At 38.2% G+C, this 22,410-nt stretch overlaps 1 protein-coding gene across 3 annotated transcripts; it reads left to right on the forward strand.

The window, feature by feature from the left end:
* The first annotated feature begins 471 nt into the window (after positions 1-471).
* ahcyl1 (adenosylhomocysteinase-like 1) lies at positions 472-22,227 on the forward strand. 3 transcript variants are annotated; one of them, XM_028020940.1, is made up of 18 exons: positions 472-863; positions 932-1,138; positions 10,445-10,559; positions 12,739-12,882; positions 13,976-14,076; positions 14,187-14,289; positions 15,128-15,222; positions 15,326-15,432; positions 15,844-15,960; positions 16,744-16,807; positions 16,921-17,009; positions 17,191-17,261; positions 17,413-17,507; positions 18,997-19,095; positions 19,226-19,294; positions 19,377-19,455; positions 19,583-19,703; positions 19,788-22,227. In XM_028020940.1, exons 2-18 carry the CDS (start codon positions 947-949, stop codon positions 19,792-19,794), a joined length of 1,668 nt encoding a protein of 555 aa, XP_027876741.1. In that variant the 5' UTR covers positions 472-863; positions 932-946; the 3' UTR covers positions 19,795-22,227. The 3 variants fall into 3 exon arrangements, with proteins under 3 accessions (XP_027876741.1, XP_027876732.1, XP_027876749.1); XM_028020931.1 differs by having other exon boundaries at positions 473-1,138; XM_028020948.1 differs by lacking the exons at positions 472-863; positions 932-1,138 and adding an exon at positions 7,477-7,561.
* Positions 22,228-22,410: the final 183 nt, after the last annotated feature.

A 22,410-nucleotide genomic window follows, 5' to 3' on the forward strand; every position in this document is an offset into this window, starting at 1 on the left:
AAAGTATTTTTTATTAGAAATGTCAATCTTCAATATCTAAGCAAATCAAATAAAATTGTAACGTGTTACTCCTAGATTGCCTATTTTTATTTTGAGGAGGATACCATTACCCTTCGGACCATTTTAATTTTTTTAATTTATTTTTTTTACTTTTTTGGTTTTCATTCAATATATGCAAACTGATACATAACAGTACATCGTATTTCGAGTATTTTCTATGTACTCGAGTATTCTCTCTCCGACGATCCTGCCCAATTCATTATATCAATGTTTAAAACAGGCTAAAACTATTTAAACATTTTGTTGTTTTTTTTCTCAATCTATCCCTGTTCAGGACCCTTTAAGCTTAATAAAGCGCAGCAAATCAGAAGCGGTGGATTGTCCAAATGGATCTCAGAGTCAACCAATCACAGCAAAGAAGGCGGGACTTGTTCTCAGCCTCCTTGGCAACGGTCAAACAGGCTTTACGGACTAAGGTTTACTTTATGCAAACTGACGACGAGTTATACAAGTCGGAAGTAAATACTATGAAAACTCTTTACGAACAGAATTTCCCGTCTTTCTGTTCCGAATTCCGTCCTCCGGTTGGAGCGCTGTCTGTGTGGATGATCATCGCCTGAACACAGCCCACTTCCTCAGGTGACAGGCTGAGCCTACCGCCCCCTCCCATCAGAGATGCTTCTGTACGAGGTTGACAGCACAACGCAGGACCAGCAACTGCCTCCGCAGCGCTTATAGGGAATTAAAGACGCCAGAAAACTTGACCTAAGCGTCTAATTTGTACTTATATAGATCACAGGATCCGTTCGGTCATTTTTAAACCAACACGCCAAAGAGCAAAGAAGGCGACGGACGGAGCTAACGTTAGTTTAAACTCCACAGACAACCGGCTTCTCTTTCCCCCCCACCTCTCATCTCCTCCTTGTTTTAGTATCACTTAGATGCGATGACAGACTCGGCAGTGGACAGCAAGACGGAGGTCAAGCAGGCCACTAAATATGTCAAAGAGACGGAAAACGTCGCGGAAAAATACTCCGCATTGACCGTCAGCAAGAACAGCAGCGACGTGAACATGAACGTTGGAGAGATGCCCTCTGCGGCGTTCACCGCAGTCCCGACTCTGAAGTCGGTGAAGAAGGTAAGAAACGTGATGCCCGCCATCACTTGCTGCCATTGGGCAAATGAACAGCCGGTCACATGTGAGGAGGACACGTTCACGTTGGTGCGGAGAAGTGTGCTGCAGTCTGGGCTACTGCTGGACAGTATGGGGAAAGAAGCCACAGTGAATGCGTTGCAAAGCCACACTTTAACATTTAGTTAACTAACATGCAGTTGGTATTAAAAAGCAGGGTAATTCAGTCGGGTTAGTAGTTTCAGTGGGACATACTGTATATATTTGTTCCCATTTCACTTAGTATGAAAGAAGTCGTTATAGAAGAATTACAACTTATACTGTAATACTGTGTGACATGTCATTTTAAACAATATTACCGTCAAGCGTTAGGTATTCTTGTACTGTTTCTATACAATGTCAATGTAAATATTCTTTGTTTAGGAAACTAAACCTAAAGCTTACATGTAAGGCCTTAGTAATCTCCATGTGGGGGGGAGCTTCCACACTAAGTATGTGGTAGTTAATGCCATAGAAGATTTTCTGTGAGAAAACATTCAACCCCGCATAACCTCTGGTTTATGTAGCTTTTCTTAGAGGCGCAGGAATGTGGATGTTAAAATTGTAAAAACGATAAGAATCAATCAATCCAGCAAGAATCAGAATCAGCCAACTTTCCCTTGAACGGCTCTGCTCTGTGACTGGCAGGTCAGATATTATAAAAGAAAATAAACTCTATTTATTATGTGATTCAAGACTTACAGCTCCCTCTATTTTCCCTCCAACCAAGAGCATGCACTTTGATGCATTTCTTTGAGTTTAATAAAAATCCAGTAGAGGTTAGGAACACAGGCTTATTGCAGGATATTCTTGTTGCATACTTTTTAATTTTTAGTTGGATTAAAATCTACTTCTTCTACAAACCACTTTTTAAAATAAGGTTAAGTCCTTCAAACAATCTGAATTGTTTCAAAATTAAAACAGAGAATTTATACTTGAAAGAAAACTGATTTAGATTTTTTTTTTAGTGTTCCCATGCAGTATTGATAAAATATATTGTTTGTTTTGAAAACACCAAAGAGCAAAAAGACTATTTTTAATCTTTGATTTCAGTCCTTGGTAAAGTGACAAAATGCACGGTTTATTAAATCTCGATCAGAACTTGAAAAGCACTTTTTTCCATCTTCTCTTCATTAAATGTATCCAAAGTAAGATACCCCACGACTTCTGTTCAATAATGATGCATTGTTTTACGTTTAATTTGAAATATATTACTGCGCTTTGATGCATCAATGAATATAATCTTATTTCTTTATTTTTAGTTCAAAATCATCCCTTCTACAAAAGAAAGTAATGTACATATATTTCCTTTGATGTCTGATAGCTCTTAGAAATAAAATGTCGAATAAGTCAAATTGGGACTTGTCAAAGAAAACTGGATATCAAGTTCGCCAAGAAAAAGTTGAGTGGTGCATCCAGCTCTGCCATCTTAACCAGTCCAACCATCTAGCTGTTGAACTCTGTCATTGTTGACCCGGTCAGCTTTGACCAAGTTCAGGCTTCTCATGTGGGTGGGAATCATTAGTTTTTGGAGCAGCTTGATAAGAGTGTATTTACTGCACACTGTGCACCTGAGGGAAAAGACTTTGAATGTCTTGGCTGCTTTACAACGGCGCAAAACAAAAAAGACTTTCTCTAGTCAGATGTTCATATTACACATCCACTGCTGGTTCCCAGCACCGGATAAATCTGAGTGTTTATCCACTGCCGGTTACAGGTCGAGGGCTGTGTTTCTGAGAACCGGCTCACATTTAGAGGAGAAGATGTTTTTTGTTGTTTTTTTTATCTCCAGAAATAGCCATTTGTTTAGTATTTTGTTCCCTGAATATGTAACGTCCTTAAAAAAAAAAAAAAGATACTCGGTATAATTGTTTTACAGTAGTTGCTAGAAGGCTTAGATTCTCACAGCGGGATAACCTTTCACTCTGTCATTATTTTTATGTTCCTTAATTTGTATTCTTGTGGAAAATAGGAAACTTTAGATCAGCAATGTTTATATTTTTTACATCTTCATCATGAATGCAGTTTTTAAATGTTGTTACACGGCCTGAAACTGAGTATACTTTAAGTTTTAAAAATCCATTTTTTAATCCACTTGATGTAATCTGTTACAACTGATACATGTAACAGATTACATGTATCTGTTACATGCTTACATGTAACAGATACATGTAAGCATCTGTTACATCTGATACATGTAACAGATTACATGCATCTGTTACATGTTTACATGTAACAGATACATGTAAGCATCTGTTACATATAACTAAGCATGTAACAGATGCTTAGTTACATGATTTGTATTTAATTGTATATGTATTAGATAGGTAAATCTTCACAAAACAGTGACTGTTTTTTGTTTGTTCTTAATATTATAATATAAGTAGTATAATATCTCTACTTCCTTGCTTTATTTCTTGTGACTCAACAAAATCTAAAAGTTCTTTATTAGTATTAATGTGCCAACATCCAAAGCCTCTTCATAGTTATTCAAATACAGAGCCAACTAGATCCTTCAAATGTTTGATTATATGTTGTTTGCGTAAAATTAGTCATAGATTTGAATCCACACTGGTGACGATTCGTTATCCTATAAAAAAATGTCTCATTACAGATTTCACCTCACAATCTGCTTTGCTTTTGCATCAAAAACAGGAAAAGCTTTAAATGAGTCCAGTGTAGAAACACATAAACGTGTAAGAACGATATGTAATTTCTGCAGATTAAAAGAAGGTTGTTTCCACATATTTCTAATGTCATGAAAACATACGTAGATATTATACTCACTTTATTTTTGCTAAATAATCACCTTGAATATTAAATCTTCGTTTTTGTCCTACATCTACTGTATGTCTGTGTTTGTGATTTAGCTTCTGTAAAGACAGCCCGTCTCATACCAAGTTGAATACTCATAATATGAACCAAATTACATAAAAATTACAAAAGATAGCCATATCTGCGTTCCCAGCAGCGGGGCTCAGAGGCTTTAAAATATTAGCTTAGACCTCCTTCCTGTCTGACAGGCAATATTGTGTGGACTGTGAGCTGCCTCCGGGAAGCCTGTTTCCAAACATATTGAATGATAGGAATGTGCATCAGCTTTATGAAAACAACGCTTTGTTATGAATAAAACTGAGAGTCCAGTGTCTGACTCAAGTCACCTGTTTGCAAAATCAGTAAAGACGACTTCTACAAATCATTGTAAGAAGAAAAACTTTGTTACTATTTTGGTTTACACTGCATTGACTTTGACGGTCTGAAAAATGTCTGGTGGATAAATACAATCAATTCTACAAATTTGATTGAGTGAGTGTGATGGTGGGTGAGTCAAAGAACAGCAAACCTCTGCCTCCTCCTCCATTTTCTTTCAATACAAAACAGTTATGCAATACGTCACCCCCCCCCCCCCCCCCCCCCCCCCCCCCCCCCCCCCCCCCCCACCGACCTCCAGAGAACGGGACTTACTCACATTGAATTTGTTCCTGCATCATCATTTTGTATCTGATCCCTGTGGAGGTGTGGACTGCTGCGTGCCCACTTTGAAGTTTGGTTATATCATGTTTACAGTGCCTTGCAAACTTATTCGCACTATTGATCTTCTCCACATTTTGTCATGGTAAAACCACAAACCCGAAGGGATTTGTTAGGATTTTAGGTGGCAGACCAACACAAAGAACTGAGGAATTGTGAAGTGCAAGGCAAAGCACATGTGGGTTTTCAAAGATATTAATAAACATTTGTTTTCTATTTGGAAGACTTAAAAGAGCAGTGTCAGTTTTCCTTCCATTGCTCAACTATGCACTACTTTGTCTTGGTCTACCACAAACAAGCCGAACAAAATACATTGACGTTTGTTAATTATGTGTCAAAATGTGAAAAAGTTCAACTGGGTGTTAATATGATATAACAGACGCAGCGCCTTGCTATGTGAACATAAAAGACTATTATAGCAGGAATGTATTTAGTAATATTCACTTATGTATATATTGAAGGGAATTTAAACATCACTAAATGTCTAAAAACGTTTGGATTGGAAAATATTGGTTAGGTTAGAAATTCAAATTCAAATATCATCTCAGAGCCTAAACTTTCTGGGACTCTAAAATGGTCAAGAAAATATAAAAATCTTTTTCATTCCTAAACCTTGGTTAAGAATACATCAAATATTTTATGTTGATGGAGCATATCTGGGGTTTGGGACTAACCATTTTTCTACAGGTTATAGCTCAACAAATAGAAGTAAACAGTTTGCTTTCTTCTCCTTTTGATTATAATCATATTACGTTCTTCAGCTTTTGATAGATTTGATCAATGTCCTGTATTATCGAGATTATCTAATCTCTCCCCCAAATAGTTCTCAATAGTTTATGTTTCGCATTTTTTAATCTTTTTCCACAGTGCGAGATGGAGAGGTCTGAGTAAGGCAGAACGGATTATACTCTGAAATGATGAGGAATCAAAGTTAATGCTGTAATGAGATAAGGTGGACAAGGTGGGGGAGGACCGCAAAACAGAAGTTCAACATGAAAGCTTTCGGATCCTCTAAAGACTGTCCCACATTCGTCATTTTCATTTCAGTAAACCCTTCATGCAAGTGATTACACATTTGCCACAGGAGTGTATCATCCTCTGTGGAGGCTAGATGACGCAGTGGAGGCTAGATGACGTGACGATACCAAACAAAATAAACTCAGATCCTTTGTCTAATTTTTTTTTTTTAAACTCAAGTTAGTTAAGGAAGCATTACAACACATCCTCATAAGTTTTGTTTTTCACCGTTCCCTTTACTTTCAATATATTTAATTCATTTTAGTGCATCTTTTGACAAATTAAAGCATTCATATGGAAACGTTAGATTTTCTTGGTATAACCTCTTGTTATGAATAAATACAATCCCTGTATTTATTCATAATACAGAGATTGTATTATCCCTGGTATATCACCTCTTGTTATATCAAGAGGTGATATGAAGTCAGTACCTAACCTGAAGTAGGTAACTCTATTGTCATTTTCACTTTGATGATAAAATAACTTGAACTTCAAAACATTTCTTTGAGGTTTATTTATGCACAGTGACTCACACAGAAGGGACCGATTGTTTCTGCAACATTCTGCAACGTGAAATGCGTTAAGCATATTTTTTGATGTTAGGTTTAACATGGCCGACCTCTAAGTTAGACTTCCTCTGATGCCCTGTTACCTAAAAAAAAAAAAAGAATCCTGGTTTAATTAAAGTAAAGACCCCAAGAGAGTTATTTACCACAAGTTAATGATTGAATATAGCATCTTAACAGAACCCCACATGGAAAAAAGTCTGGATTACCCCTTTAAATCAGTGTGGCTGTACTGCAAGTGTTTATTCATAAAATACGGCTGCATGTTATCTTAATCAGGAGAACTTATAGTTTCAGCTGAAGGTCACAAAGCCTGCAAGGAAGGCAGGATTAGTTCACGGTGTATTTTTTTCACAACACCGAGTAATCGGTCATGCATGCATTGATTTAAACAGTAGCCCTTGCATACCAGGAGGAGTGTGCTGATTTCAGTGTTATACATCCCTTGAAACTTGCCTTGCCGTGTGACCTGTTTTACCCGCTGCGCTGCCTGTGTTTGACTTGTTGAATGCAGCGGCTGTGAGCAGTTGACGGCGAGGATGTGTGTGGATTACAGTTAGATGGTGCCATAGAGCCGCGGTGGCGGTGTCTGGTTAAGTAGTTTTGGTTGCCTTATGTCGGGGCCACACTGAGCCTTTACGCCACTGACCGACTGTAACACTCTACGGCTTAAGTCTTTGACCTGGCCTGTTATCTGAGAGAGAAAGGGTATTTTTAGCTGCAGGATGGGTCTAAAGAGATGCCTAATGATGCAGCAGAAGGCCAATGGAGAACAGGTTTAATTCCTCCTGCCAATCCCAGTACATTTAGTGCTGCAAATTAGGAACTCAAGCTGAAAATACGAGCTTCAGCAAATGTGTTTTTGTACTTGTTTGCGTGTGGTGTCGTCATATCTCTGGTTCGTACAATGCTCTATCTGCACTGTAAAAAAAAAAAAAAAATCCCCATAAAATAAAAACTGAAGCCTTCAGCAGCGAGTTGTCAAGGACAATGCGGAGCAAACGGCGAGAGAGAGAGAGACGTGTTTGAAATTGACCTCTCTTTTTACGTCCTGGCCTGTTTTAGCCAAAGTTGGCCATTTAGAAATTATGGTAATAGGTGGGAACCTCCCCCTGAGCTGCCTGGGAGTGTTCTGGGATAATAGCATCAGGGACACCTGGTACCATCGCGCGTACACACACACACAGGACTCAGAGAGGTAGGCTAGAAAGCTGAAGCGAGCAGTAGACAGTGACCGGCAGCTATGGCTCACAAGCATGGACATGGGAGAGAACAGGTGAGTTGCTTGTAATGCTTCACAGGAAACCTATCTTTTTAGATGTTGGAACTCCCAGGCAGAGGTCAGTTTGGATCACTTGTGGCTTGAGATGGGTTACGATATTCTGTTTAGCACTGTTTTACATTGAACTACAAAGGTTTTGTGATGTTATCTCAGGCAGTAACAATCATTTACATTACCATACGTCGTAACCAGGAGTACGGTCTTATTTAAATGTTTACCAGTCGGGAAAGGAAAATGCAAAGTGTGTGCTGAATCCACATGAAACGATCCAGAGGAAAACTCAATGTACTGAGTGATGTGAGAAAGGCCACAGTCTGGGTTGTGAAAACAGAGCCATGCAGAGATCTGCTCTGCTCACCCAGACTCCCAAGCTTCTTGAGTTTCTGTTCGGTTGCATGGTAGACTGCTGAAGTCGAGGTGTGATGAACATTGGGCCGAGGGATCATAGGGTCAAGAAGTTAAGAGACTGAAACTACTATGTTTGCCGTTATCTCGTCGGTATTTTGCAGGAGAACGAATCCCTTCCATCCAACCGTGAGGTCACTTCCTGAAAACTGAGCCACATGATGCTTCTCTTAGCTTTTTGGCTTTAGTTGTATTTATGTAAGTCTTTGAATCGTTAACTCCTCAGCAATTTTTATCAAGGTTGAGCTGTACTGTCATTCTTCTTGGTCAGTGTATGTGATGCAGTGCATGTCGCTCGGGGGTTTTGTTCTACTAGCTGTTTGGCCCACCGATTCATCGTCCCTGTGTGTTTTGTCAACTCCAGTGGCCTGCTCAACAGTTTGCACTCCAAACACAAGTTACGGACATTGAAAATAAGAGGTCAAGGGAGCCCGACAGCATTGTCACAAAGTGTCTCAAAAAGGGAGCGGTGTGAACTGTGTGTGGGAAATCAATAACTTAAAGCAGCACTGCAACACCACCAAGACAGAGAAGTCGAATGATCGAGAGTTAGAGAGGACTTACAGGAAAAGTGTTCTGCATTTTGTCTGTGTGTCTGCAAGGGGATCAGCCATGATTGCATGACACTGTACAGTGTTATGACTTTACACAGCGCTGTCTGACAGACAGATGGACGCAACATCAAAGCGCGATTATGGATACAAGAGTAGGAATTCTTGGAAAGGCAGACATTATGGCTGTCAGAGCCACTCCTGATCAGGATCTAGTCATGTTTTGGTCATATTTTGTTCCATTAAGGTCTTGAACAACTCTTCTAACTATTCTTTTGACTCCTTTTGTCAGAAATATGATGGGCTGCCTGACTAGAGCTGTTTTATGGTGAAATTCAGTTCTTTTTACTTTTGGGGTGTGGCTCCAAGAGAGCTTATAGGAACATTGAGAAGTTTAGAAATACATACAACTATAATAATTACATTATTATATTTTGCCAAAAGAAGACTTTATTTGTGAAAGTCCTTTTGCTTTTACCAGTTGTGCCACTCTTTATGCTGTCCTGATAATGACAAACCGTTTTATAGGTAATCAGTTAACATAATTTGTACAAAGCGGAAGAAATTTTCTCTAATTTCTTACAGATTTTCAGTGGCTTCTTGACTTTCTAAGCCTTTTTGCACCTCCCTTTCTTCATGTTTTCAAAATGTATTTGTTCCTTCTGCCATTTCAATTTATTTTCCAAAACTTCATCTGATTTGATTTGTGATGGGATATGATCAAAAAAGACTGTATCATTAATTAGAGGCTTTGTACTTAATAAACTGGGATTAAGCAACCACATTTTTTTAACACGTGCCACCATACTACCTCAGTAAGCCTTTCAATTCCAATAAACTTTGGTAAATAGAAATAAAATGTGGATTATGCTGAGATATCTTGAAACTGGAACATTGTAGCTTCATCTAACCATCCAGATCCAGATGCAGGGACATTCAAGATGGTTTTAATGCAAGAAAACCAACAGTTTTATACTTCATACTCTACTGAATTATGCAACTATACATTTTTTTAAACGAGATTTTCTCTCCTTAATTAATTAATTGAAATTAATGCATTAATTTTGATTTCTGCATTACTTTGGTTGTTACCGATATCTTGTGTGAAGCTCACAGATCAGGAAAAAGATGAAGATTGGATCTTCAACTTTCTGACCAGCTGATCACCGATAAGGGTCAATCAAGTTGAAGATCGGGTGATTCCAGTGTGCATCTCTAGTTTCTGAGAGGATTTGTCCAAGCTTGTATTTTTTTTCTATCCCCAATTATACAAAACACAAAATGTGCAAAATGGAACGACCCTGGAGACCTTGTGTTGCTGAGGAACAGCATTACTTATGGGACTGTGATGTAACAGAATATTTCTTTACATCTGTCTAAAGCTCATAAGCTGGAAAAATGTGTTTTGATGCTGGAACCAAAGACCACATTCAGTTACGATATAACTGTTATAACCAGGTGTCTAACCAGTTATATAAAGTTACGACTTTTACGAAAAGCAAGGTTACAACATACAGACGCTAATCAAGCTTTTGCTGTTCTGATTCATGTGTTTCCAGGGCTTTGATCTTTGGCGCTTTGAAGGCTTCGGTTAGCATGATGAAAAACCAATAGCCCACAACAACAACTCGAGCCTGTGTATCTGAACAAAGCATAAATCACAGAGCAGCGGAGCGCGTCTAAAAATAAGCAGCAGCTTTCTTCTTCCTGATCCACCTGCGTTTTGCAAAAATGAGCTGATTTCCACCTTTTTCTTTTTTTTCAAAGGACAGTTTTGAGGCTGAAACAGCAAAATGAGTTCAAATATAAGCAGTTACGTAAGCATGTTACCGAGCATCTACACTGCTAATGTGTGGCGATGATACTTTCTGGCCTTGTCTGCGTGTGATTTCAGTGTTGCATTTGATTGACTTTTTTTCAGATCCAGTTTGCGAATGCAGAGGACAAGCAGGAGTTCAGCAAGTTTCCGACCAAGGCGGGTCGCCGCTCGCTCTCACGCTCCATCTCCCAGTCCTCCACAGACAGCTACAGCTCAGGTACTATGGGCATTAATGGTTTCATAACACACATACATATGACATATTATTTTGAAAGACTTATGCATTATATCCATTAAAGCAACACTCTACTTCCTACTGTACACTGAGTTGAAAACATTAAACTCCTTCAGCTTTTTCACATATTTCACATAGAAGCCACAAATTTCAATCTTTTATCTGGACTTTAGGTGATAGAGAAACACAAGGTAGCTACAAAGTAAGGGAAACCGATGGTAGGTCGAAAAACAGACGTCAGTTTATGATGTTGGGCTAATAGATTTGGTAAAATAAAACCATATACTATATACCATGTCAAGACTTCAGGTAAGGTAAGGTGATTTTATTTATATAACATAATTTCAGCAACAAGGCAATTCAAAGGACTTTACATGAGTTAGAGGAAATACAAACAAAAATAACGACAGAAAAGGGAAAAAACACAAAAAGTACTAAGTAGTAATAGGAATTTCTCTGGATAAAGTAATAAAAAAGAAAAGTAAAAGTATAAATTACTACATATTGGTTCCCCACTTTTAATAAGTGGGGAACCAATATGTAGTAATTTATAAACTAGTAGGGCTTTCTCTGGATTCTTGTTCTGATAAAACCAGATGTTGGTTCTCCTTGTTTGATTTTATAATTTCTAAGTTTGTTCCTAGTTTCTTTTAAACTAACAGGACTTTCTCTAGGTCCTGCTCCGATACCAAAAGTTTAATACTAACTGAGGTAATGAGTAGTTTCTCCAGATATTGTTCTAACTCCTGCTCTGGTTTGAGTGAAGTATGAAACTAAATGTTCCTGTTCTGGGTCGCTAAACAGAATAAGAATAGGCCCACCAGGAGTTTCTCTATATAAACTAATAGGAGTTTCTCAGGACCTTTTTGTTCTAACTAATAGGTTCGAATCCTGTTTTGGGTTGAGTGAGGTACATAAACCAGAGCTAACTTGTCGAGGAAGGTGTTTGGTTAGATGAGACCAAATGTAACTTTTTTTCCAGACCCCTCCGGTCTTCTGGTTCTGGTCTGCTCTGCATCCCCAGAACCAGAACCAAACGAAGAGAAGCAGCATTCAGCTTCTATGCACCACAAATCTGGAACAAACTTCCAGAAACCTGTAAAACAGCTGAAACACTGACTTCCTTTGAATCTCAACTAAAAACCCGCCTGTTTAGAGTTGTATTTGAAACATAATCAATTACGAATTTAATGGTGGCACTTGACTTAATGTAGTGTTTTGATTGTTGAGTCTTTGTTGCATGACTTTGTGTTTTTGTGTTTGTTATGAGGTAAAGCACTTTGAAATGCCTTGCTGCTGAAATGTGCTATACAAATAAAATTTGATTTGATTTGATTTTGTCTTTAATCAAAGTGTCCTATGTGAGGGAAAAATAAAAGTGCTATTTCTCACTGTGAAGCATGGTGGGAGCTGCGTCATGCTGTGGGAATGCTTGTCTTTAGCAACTACTGGGAATATGGTTGGAGCTGATTGGAAGGTGGATGGAGCTAAATACTCTGCAGGGGACCAGGATAAATCGACATCAGGGCAGAGTGTCCTTGTATAGTTTTGAAATAGTTTTGTTCAAAATATATTAATGTGCAAAATTGGCTCAGTCGAAGTCCAGACCTTTTAGAGAGTTTGTGGACCTATTTTAAAAGCAGATGTTACTAACCTCCATTCTGAATGAGTTGCAGCTATTGCAAATAAGAATTAGCAAGAAAAGTCTCTGGACTTTTCAAAGCTGATCCTTCCACAGAAAGACTTTCCACTATAGCTGTAGGCAAATCTGGTTCTACAAAGTACTGATCCAGGGGAGCTGAGTACAACTTAACACCACTGTTTTCAACTCTTATAAAAAATGTTTAAACCATTTGTCATTATCCTTTCGTTTCACAATTATACTCTACTTTGCATTGATTTATGACGTAGAATCCCAATTAAACAAGTTAGGGGTTTGTGACTGGACTGTGACAAAATGTGAAAAAAAGCTCAGAGGGTGTGAATACTTTTTTCAAGGCGCCATAAATACACACATGTCCACACACACACACGCACCCCCACAGGAAGTGCACACAGAGGTCCTTTCTTTCTCACAATAGATTTGAAGTATAGATTTTATTATTGCCTCCGCTCGTGTGTTTCAACACAAAAGTGAGCTTTTGTGTTCTTCGCTTTCCAGCTGCTTCTTACACCGACAGCTCGGATGATGAAACCTCCCCCCGGGACAAAGCCCAGGTCAACAGCCACGGCAGCACCGACTTCTGTGTGAAGAACATCAAACAGGCTGAATTTGGACGGCGGGAAATTGAAATAGCAGAGCAAGGTACCCACACAGTTATAACATCTTATGTAGAAGATAATGTAGATTTTTCTTTGCAGAAGTTGAAATCCAAACTGTAGTTTCCTGATTAGTGTAGTTTTGAGTTTGCAGCTTTTCTTCTACTCTGCAGTAAAAGGAGACAAAATCGTTTTGCTGTTAGGCAGTCTGCTTTTTAAAACTTCTAAAAACAAAGAAACAAACAAAGAAAGCAGTTTCTTATTCCTGAATATTTGCCAAAAAACTGCTTACTACCACTACACAACTTGTTATAATTTATCTTCTAATTTCGCAACAGTTAAGACCCTATCTTCTTCAGTACTGATGTTATTCTGAAAACATTATTACAGATCAGTTTTTTTATCGTTTCGTATGTCCTTTTACTTTCAACGCTCAAAGATGCAGTGCTGTAGTCTTTCACTTCTGTCTGCTGTGCTTCTAGCTGTTTACATTGTTCAAGGGAAGTATGTGAATGCCTGACAAGTGTTTATTAGGCTTTAAATCTGCAGGGCTGTAGATGGTATGTTGCTGTTGTTCTAGTAGTTTGTCATATTCCTGCCGTTCTTTTTATAACCATCTTGTAGAAAGAGATTATTATTATTATTATTACTTTTTTATTTAAAAAAATACTGTTAATGAGTCACTCATTCCAATCAAACTCAGACTCTCATCTTTTCTTTATTAAAAATACAAACGTAGCTTATTTGCTCTGATTCATGTAGCATTTTTATATCAATCATCACACTACTGTTTAACTCAGGGGTCCCCAAGCATGTTGGAAAATACACAATTTGACTCTATCTTTAAACATTTCCAGCATTTAAAATAATGTTTCATTTACTCATTCCTTACTTGAACACCTAAAATATAAAAGTTAAAATATACAATTTGTGGATGGTCAATTTAAATTTTTTATTTTCCAAATTATAGCATATCTTTATGTCCAATCCATAAATGTACACTTATCAGAGAAACTCCCTAAGCTGAGTTTTTTTATTGACACCTCCCCCCCACCCCCAAAAAAAAACAAACTTAAAATTTGTTTTCAAGTGAGAAACAAATGTTCGTAGCTTTTAAGTATTATATTTTTGCTTTACAGACATGTCTGCCCTGATCTCGCTGAGGAAGAGAGCCCAGGGGGAGAAGCCCCTGGCCGGGGCGAAGATAGTGGGCTGCACCCATATCACTGCTCAGACAGCCGTACGTTCTGTCCTCTCGTCCTGTTCTCTGCAGGTCCAGCTGATGTTTTGTTACAGCTCACATCTCCTAACTTTTTATACACGTGTGTGCAATCCATCATCCCCTCTTAGGTCCTGATTGAAACTCTGGTGGCCCTCGGGGCCCAGTGCCGCTGGACTGCCTGTAACATCTACTCCACTCAAAACGAGGTGGCCGCTGCTCTCGCTGAAACTGGTGAGATCGTCCCCTCCAGAAGCTTGTGGGGATTTTTTCTATATAATCTACTGGCTTAAAGCATGATGTTTTCTGAAATGATTCGCTCAACGCCTTGGTAACATGAAGTCGAGATTTACCTGAACAGCAACATAATAAATCATCTGAATTTTACAATGCATATGAATAACAGGGATTTTCCCCCACACTTCAAATTTTAAAAAAATCAGTTTTTTGGGGGAGTTTTTGATCAAACCTGCAGCAGCAACACAATCTTTTTTTCACCATGGACATTATCTATGGGTTATTAGAGAAAACCCAAATTCATTAGATCACTTTTACCTGCGTAAAAGTGTTTAAAAAATATATAATTTTTAAACAATGGCTACACAAAATATGACTGGATGTCTTACTTTGAGTATTTTTCATATAATCACAGTCAGTAGATCAGTACTAAGTATCTATAATTGAATGTATCGCAAGCATCCAGATAGAGACATTTCCTTTAACTTTGACTGGAATCCTGAGCTACAACAAAACAGACAATTTTTTTTTAGATCCTTCAATCTAATTTGTTTTTATTTTTTATTTTTTTTTTGAACATCATGAGTAAATACAGTGTGAGGGTTAGCCATAGCTATCAAATTTGTATTCTAGGCAAAAATAAAATCCTGTTGTTGTAGTGACCTACATTTTAACAGATAAAAGTAGATTAGGTTTTACTTCATCTTAGTAGTAAGTCTGAATGAACTCTAAGTGACCTTGAAAGTTAACCGTTTCATGCTTGTGTTTTTTATTATGTAATGCCACCCTAATGGGCCTCTGTCTTTGCTTGTCATGTGTGTGTTGCTTCCTGCAGGTGTACCTGTGTTTGCTTGGAAAGGTGAATCAGAGGACGACTTCTGGTGGTGCATCGATCGCTGTGTCAACAGGGACGGCTGGCAGGCCAATATGGTATTATGAGTACATTTGAATCATGAATTTAACACCTCTCTCTCTGGGGCATTCATAAATCTTTGATGCAGTTAAACGATCTCCTCTTTGGTTCAAATGAAAGATCTTGGACGATGGTGGAGATTTGACTCACTGGGTTTACAAGAAGTATCCCAGCGTGTTCAAGAAGGTCCGAGGAATCGTGGAGGAGAGCGTCACTGGTGTTCACAGGTCAGACAGTTTTATCATTTTCACTTCAAGCCTCTATCTCTGCTCCACCGTGGCTTCATTCTTCCGATTTGTTCTTTGTTTTCCTGGAAAAGTCGGAATTTACCTGAATGCATTTGCTTATAAATAACATTCTGAATATTGTGTCAACAGGAACAACATGTAAGGGTGTTATATAGGTCATGTTGGTATTGATAAAGGTCACTGTGGGTTTAAGAGGACTTTGCCCTTATATCACTTCAGGGAACTGGAGAAACATGACGCAGCTAAAATATACGCTTCCATAGACTCAATTAGCCAGAAGCTCCAGAAAGCTCAGTGTCATAAAGATGGCCATCTCGCTTTCATTGGATATGAACAAAGGTGCCATGTCACCTGATTGGCCTAAAAGGACTTCCTAATTTGTCTTCTCAGATTGTATCAGTTGTCTAAGGCGGGCAAACTGTGCGTCCCTGCGATGAATGTGAACGACTCGGTTACGAAGCAGAAGTTTGACAACCTCTACTGCTGCCGCGAATCTATTCTGGATGGGTGAGCAAGATTAGAAAATTTTAAATATTTACAGTAGGCTGTATAAAAAGACTTGTCGGCTTTTTTCACACTGTCTAACATTAATCAGACTAAGCTTTTTCCTGCTAAAAGACGTTTGGATTACCAAAATAAAATCCGTTTTAAATGCAAGAATAATAGGAGGGGTATTGTTTATTTTTATTTACTAAAATCCACAGGTTTCACACTTTTATCATACACATCTTTTTATTTCTGCCCAAAAAACAATCAATGAGAGTATGGTCAGAGCTTTTTGACAACAATCTCAAAACATCCATCCATCCATTTTCTTTACACTCTGGTCCCTAGTGGGTTTGGGAGGGGTCCTGGTGCCTATCTCCAGCTAACGTTCCGGGCAAGAGGCGGCGTCACCCTGGACAGGTCGCCAACCTGTCGCAGCATCTCAAAACATTGACTTTGTCAATGCCATGCTGTAGATGTTTCTTCAGTATATCCACAGTATTGTTCTTTTCTAAATATGAAGTGTGTGTATATTTTAAAGAAAATAGGAAAGATCTTCTCACATTATTATGACATTTAGTAAGTAGAAATATTTTTTTAGAACTATAACCGACCTAAAACAGAAAACATTTAGTCTGTTTTAATGTCTGATAGTGAAGACAAAAATACAATGTCTCTCTTTACATTGTCTTTAATTACTGATGTTTACTGCTACCATTTTTTTTTATTTTTAAATGATGTAAAATAATAAAATAAAGATGGTCCGGGATGATTGTGATATTTTATTTTACTTTTCTCTGATAGCTTGAAAAGGACCACGGACATAATGTTTGGAGGCAAACAAGTGGTTGTGTGTGGTTATGGGGAGGTGAGTCATTCCTAGATAAAAAAAAAAAGCAAAGAACAAAAGCTTTTACTTGAAATGATTGAATTTCCACTGGTGCAGCTGACCTTTATATTGCACTGCCTTGTGATCTGTAGGTGGGAAAAGGCTGCTGCACTGCTCTTAAAGCCCTTGGCGCCATTGTGTGCATCACAGAGATTGACCCCATCTGTGCTCTGCAGGCATGGTGAGTCACTGCACATCACCATTCGGCACTCCCCCATCAATAAATGTGCGCCACTAGAATTTCTGTGTTGTGCATTGAATTAGCTGCGATGCTAACTAGTGCATTATTATGTCGTCTTTTCATTCGCTTATTTTCTCTCTTGTGTAAACAAAATACTAAGATCTGGTTTGTGTCCGCACAGCATGGACGGATTTCGAGTGGTCAAGCTGAGCGAGGTCATCCGGCAGATGGACGTGGTGATAACTTGCACTGGTATGGAGCCCCATGCAGTGACATCTATTACTTCTGCTTTAATGGGCACAGCGTTGGCCATGTGCAAAAATGTGTCTCATTTTAAACATCATTCCCTTTTGATTCAGGGATTTTCTTCAGAGGTCATCAGTTTCCGTTTGTTTATTTGCAGGGAACAAGAACGTTGTTTCCAGAGAGCACCTTGACCGAATGAAAAATGGCTGCATTGTCTGCAATATGGGGCATTCCAATACAGAGATCGATGTGGTAATTTAATTGTTTTTCTGTTATTTATGGAAAAGTTCCCACTAAAAAACAATTGCCTGTTTTAAGCACAACTTGGCAGACATTCACACACTTTCATGGGGGAAAAACCCTATTATGTTCTTTGTTCTTATAATCCTGTGAGCTTTGCAAATATGCCTTCATGTTTTATTCCTTGCTGGAATTTATCACAATTATAAAGCTCCTGATTTAGCAATTAGGGTGATTAGATGTGAAGAGGTTAAGCTCCATCTATTATTAATGGTGAGGAATGTGGAATATGACCTTTAAACTGGCTTGGTTTCTCAGCCCAATATTTCTATCTTTCCTTTTTACTCCCTGAGTGACTAACTGTTACTTGATTTGAACAATTTAAGAACAGGCATCGGCCAACACTAAGTCACAGTCTGATACTTCATTAAAGGTAATAAAATTAATGCCATGTACCCTGAATACATTAAAAATACTTATTTACACAACTTTATTTTGAGGTTGTTCTATTTATGACTGAAAGCTGCAGATATTTTATCCCAACCAGAGTTTTCTCAGGTCAACCTTTCTCAATGTGGTTAAGAAAGTTACTGTAATGTTCCTGCAACACATTCCATAAAATAGATTTGTTTTGTAATATATATCTTATTCAAAATTATAGCTGCAGTCCTGCTTCTGCTGAAAATGTTTACATCCGGAGTGGTTTGTTTACTCTCTGTTTACGTCTCATTATTTATAATTTAGCTTGTAATATAATCCATGATGATTGTAGTTAATTTTATGCAGACAAAAACATACATTGACTTTAAACATTGTTTTTAGAGTTGTACAATTAGAAGACAATTATTAAGAATGCCCTAAGCACAGCGCCCTCTGCTGCACAGTGTCTTTTCATGCTTGAGGGAAGCAGGGAACATCGTGTTACAGACACAGTGAGAATCTGAGGAGTTGATGCGGCTTCTCTCTGTTTCCCACTGTGAACATCAAAGTAAAAGCTTAAAAAGCCATAGATGCGAAGCGAAAAACCCAGAGTCAATCAACAAAATAATGTGCACGGAATCAGCTGTGCACGTGAATATCGCCCACACCTCAACTTGTGTAGCGTGGAGTGAAGAAAACAAAATCAGACAGAAGACCATCATCAGGTACCGGGAGTAGAATTTCATCCTGATACCTACTGTTATATAATTCTGATCCCCTATCCAATCTGATTCGGTACTGAATAGACACGGTGGTGAAAGCACTGATGGATAAATTATCTAATAGTTACATTTCTTTGTTCCCCCAGAAAGGCCAAGGCTTTGATTTTCCTGTGATTTTATGTCACAGCACCACCATTCTAAACGGGGTGAACGCTCATCTTTTCATCCAAATGTGATAGAAACCCAGCACAGTCAAGCTCATTTGTGTTTGGTTCGGTTGCAGGTGGCTTTTAATTTTTCCCTTCTTAATTATTTTATATGTGTGTGTGTGTGTGTGTATTTTCCTTTGTGCTCTTCAGGCGAGTCTACGCAGCCCCGAGCTGACCTGGGAGAGGGTTCGCTCTCAGGTCGACCACATCATCTGGCCTGATGGGAAAAGGGTTATTGTGCTGGCAGAGGTAAAGTCGCAGGAGAAGTTCACAGTAAAACCTCACTGTTCCTGACATATTTCAGACCTTACTTCTATTTTATTTAGTTTGTTTACTGAATGTATGATAAACGCTTTGCATGCATTCTGGTTTTCCTCAGGGTCGTCTTTTAAATCTGAGCTGTTCTACAGTGCCTACGTTCGTGTTGTCCATCACTGCTACTACTCAGGTCAGTGTTATTGCAGTATAATGTTTGCAAGTGTTGCTGTAAAAAAATCTTACATCTACTGTTGGCTCTGTGTTGTCTGTAGGCTCTAGCCTTGATTGAGCTGTACAATGCTCCAGAAGGACGATACAAACAAGATGTGTATCTTCTGCCCAAGAAAATGGGTAGGAGTTTCCCTAAATCCCTGCTGCCGTCTTATGACTCCCAAAAGGGTTTACAGCATTTATTTATTGGAGCTGAGGATGATGTCCTCTTTATCTATAATGAATTATTCTCTGTCTCTGTTCCAAGATGAGTACGTGGCCAGTTTGCACTTGCCCAACTTTGATGCCCACCTGACAGAGCTGTCCGATGAGCAGGCTAAGTACATGGGGCTGAACAAGAACGGCCCGTTTAAGCCAAATTATTACAGGTTGGGGTCAATTTGTGATTTCCTATGATTACGCTTTGTTATAATACAACAAAGAAATCCATTAACACTTTCTTTACTTCACAGGTACTAATAAAGATGTCTGCTACTCAGTGAAACGTTGCCCTGGGATAAACAGAGATATCTATTTTATTTTCTAAACTACTGCAAAACGGAGGAATTATTTTACTTATGCTGAATGTAACTTATTAATAGCACCTTAGGAGTAGATCTAAATATTTCAGGATAAGACATATAGAGAACTTATAATATATAATGAACTAACATGGGTCTGTCTTGTGTTCAGAGAGTATCCTACTTGCATGCATTGATGTTTTCGTGTATTTAGTTGTTAATGAGTTTTTGTTTCCTGATCACAGAGCTGTCGATTTGTTCGTTTACTCTATTTAACGCACAGTGCCAAACGATGGCCGTTTCTGTTTCGTTTGTCAGTGGTGTGGAGAATTTATGGGCACATTTTTTGAACCAGAGTTTAGGCTGAGCCAAAGCAAGCTCTGTGATGGTATGCACATTATCTTAGTCGTTTCGTATGCATGAAAGCATTTTTTAATGCTGCCTGCACACAAGCCCTAAAAGGTAACATCCACTAGATCATGAAGAATAAAAAAATGTGTTTATATGCATTTTTTTGTAACAATACAACCAAAAGCTTCAATATTTTCATTGGGATTTTTTGACAGCATCGCAAGGTAGTTGAAGGATACGGGATTTTCCAAATGTATACAAATAAAAATCTGAAGAGTCTTACATCCAGCAGTTTTCTTCTCCCCCCCTGAGTCAAAGCTTTGTATAACCACCTTCTACTCAAATTAGAGCTGCACGTCTTTAGAGACTAACGTTTTGTCCATTCCTCTTTGCAAAATAGTTCAAACTTATTCTGATTGGATGGAGGCCTTTGGTTCAGATTTCATTGTAGCTCTGGTTGTTTAGGCTGAAAGTTAAACCTCCACCCCCGTCTCAAACTTGCTGCCTCTGGTTTCCTTTCCGGACTCCCAAATTAACTCTGACAACTTTCCAATAATTCCTGCTGAAGAGAAACATCCCCCTTGCATTATGCTGCCGCCACCATGTTACACAGTTGGGACAGTGTGCACTTTTCCACTGCAAAGTGCAAAACTGTTAGTTAAAATTGTTTTACTTTTGTGTCATCTGACCAGAACACTTTCCTCCACATATTTACTAAATCTTCTATGCGGCTTGTGGTAAAAGTTTTTGCCTTCGTTCTCCACAATCCTTTTTGTAGAGTTCACAACTAGTAGTAGTGTTGTCAACAGATTCTCCAACATGAGCTGTTGACCTCTGCAGCTCCTCCAGAGTAACCTCTTGTTCTGCTTCTCTGACTAATGAATCATTTTTCCATTTTCAGATGAATACTGATAAGGTAGGGGCATTGTGGTAAAAAAGTGCTTGACTCACTTTCAGATTTTTATTTGCAAAACAAATAGGAAAAAATTTAAACAATTAATCGTTTTTTTCTCACTCCACAAATATGCTGCTGTGTGTTGCTTTATCAAATAAAATCCCTTGAAGTTTCTGGTTGAAACGTAAAAAAGGTGAAAAAGCTTAAAGGATGTGAATACTTTTTTAAAGCACTGCAATTTAACATTACAATCTAAAGAAGTTTATTTAACAAAAGAAAAAAATAACAGAAATTGTTAATTTTGACACAGTACAGTATGTGTTAAAAATAAAGGCTTTACATATACCTGAAGGGAACTTGGGAAAAACCTGAAGAGTAAAGCCACAAGAGCTCTCTCAATAAGTGACTCCCCTAATTTATTTCCAACTTTCCATTTGCTCTGACACATTCCAGTCCTGATCTCTGTCACTGTAAAAACCTTTTGCCTGAATGATGCCTTTAAAGGCCATGGTATGAGTGTGCCTTTTTGATTTTTTTATAATCCTGTATTCAAAGAGGTTGGGACACTGTTTCAAAAGGAAGAAAAATGCATGATTTTTTCTCTCTCTAGAAAGAGAAATTTTGATCTTTCTGGTTAAGAATGATTGTTTTTATCGGAAAAAATAAAAGACTAACATTTCTGTCTGTGAGAACCAAATGCTAGCAGCAGAGAAACCTCATTTAAACAGTTACATTTTATTTCTATTAAAACTTTAGACCCAAAGTTTTAATGGGTTTGAGTATCTGCACTATTTGCTCCAGTTTGGAAATCCCATGAGTGTCCGAACTTGTTTTGAAACAGGTTTTCTATACCAACCATCAGCGCTGACCTTAATTTAGCGAATCATCATTCCTTTTTTTAACAAAACCTATTTAAACGTAACGTCTTCCTTCCACTACTTATGGTACTAATTGTAACTTTAACATATGAGATGTATTTTAAGAAAAATAATGAACTTTATGTCTGGCGTATGATTGTCACTGTCTTAATTTGATTCAACTGTGTCACCTTAATTAACCATTTATGTGATTAAAATAACTTTAAGTGTGTACTATGTATGTAAATTCATGCATTAAATCAGCAATAAAGCAAAGCTTTTTAACTGACTTTAAAAGTGTGGAGTTTTTTTTGTGTGTGTGTGGAGAATGAGCCATTTTAGAGATAAAATTCGAGTTGAAGACAGCAAGAACTTCCTCCTGGCTTCCAGAATGAGCCTTAACGCCACTGCATTCCCTGCATTGCTTTCCTCTCAGTCAGCCCTGCTGGCTGGGCGTCAATCTGCTCTCCCT

The sequence above is a fragment of the Xiphophorus couchianus genome, chromosome 1, assembly GCF_001444195.1.
Source record: "Xiphophorus couchianus chromosome 1, X_couchianus-1.0, whole genome shotgun sequence".
Classification (NCBI taxonomy): Eukaryota; Metazoa; Chordata; class Actinopteri; order Cyprinodontiformes; family Poeciliidae; genus Xiphophorus; species Xiphophorus couchianus.

What these genes read in the sequence shown, in the direction of transcription:
- ahcyl1 (XM_028020940.1), top strand. Translation starts at nt 947, where the DNA reads ATGACAGACTCGGCAGTGGACAGCAAGACGGAGGTCAAGCAGGCCACT. An exon ending in TTGTGTGTGGTTATGGGGAG is followed by an intron (nt 16,808 to 16,920) that starts GTGAGTCATTCC and finishes TGTGATCTGTAG; the next exon opens with GTGGGAAAAGGCTGCTGCAC. An exon ending in CCATCACTGCTACTACTCAG is followed by an intron (nt 19,295 to 19,376) that starts GTCAGTGTTATT and finishes TGTTGTCTGTAG; the next exon opens with GCTCTAGCCTTGATTGAGCT.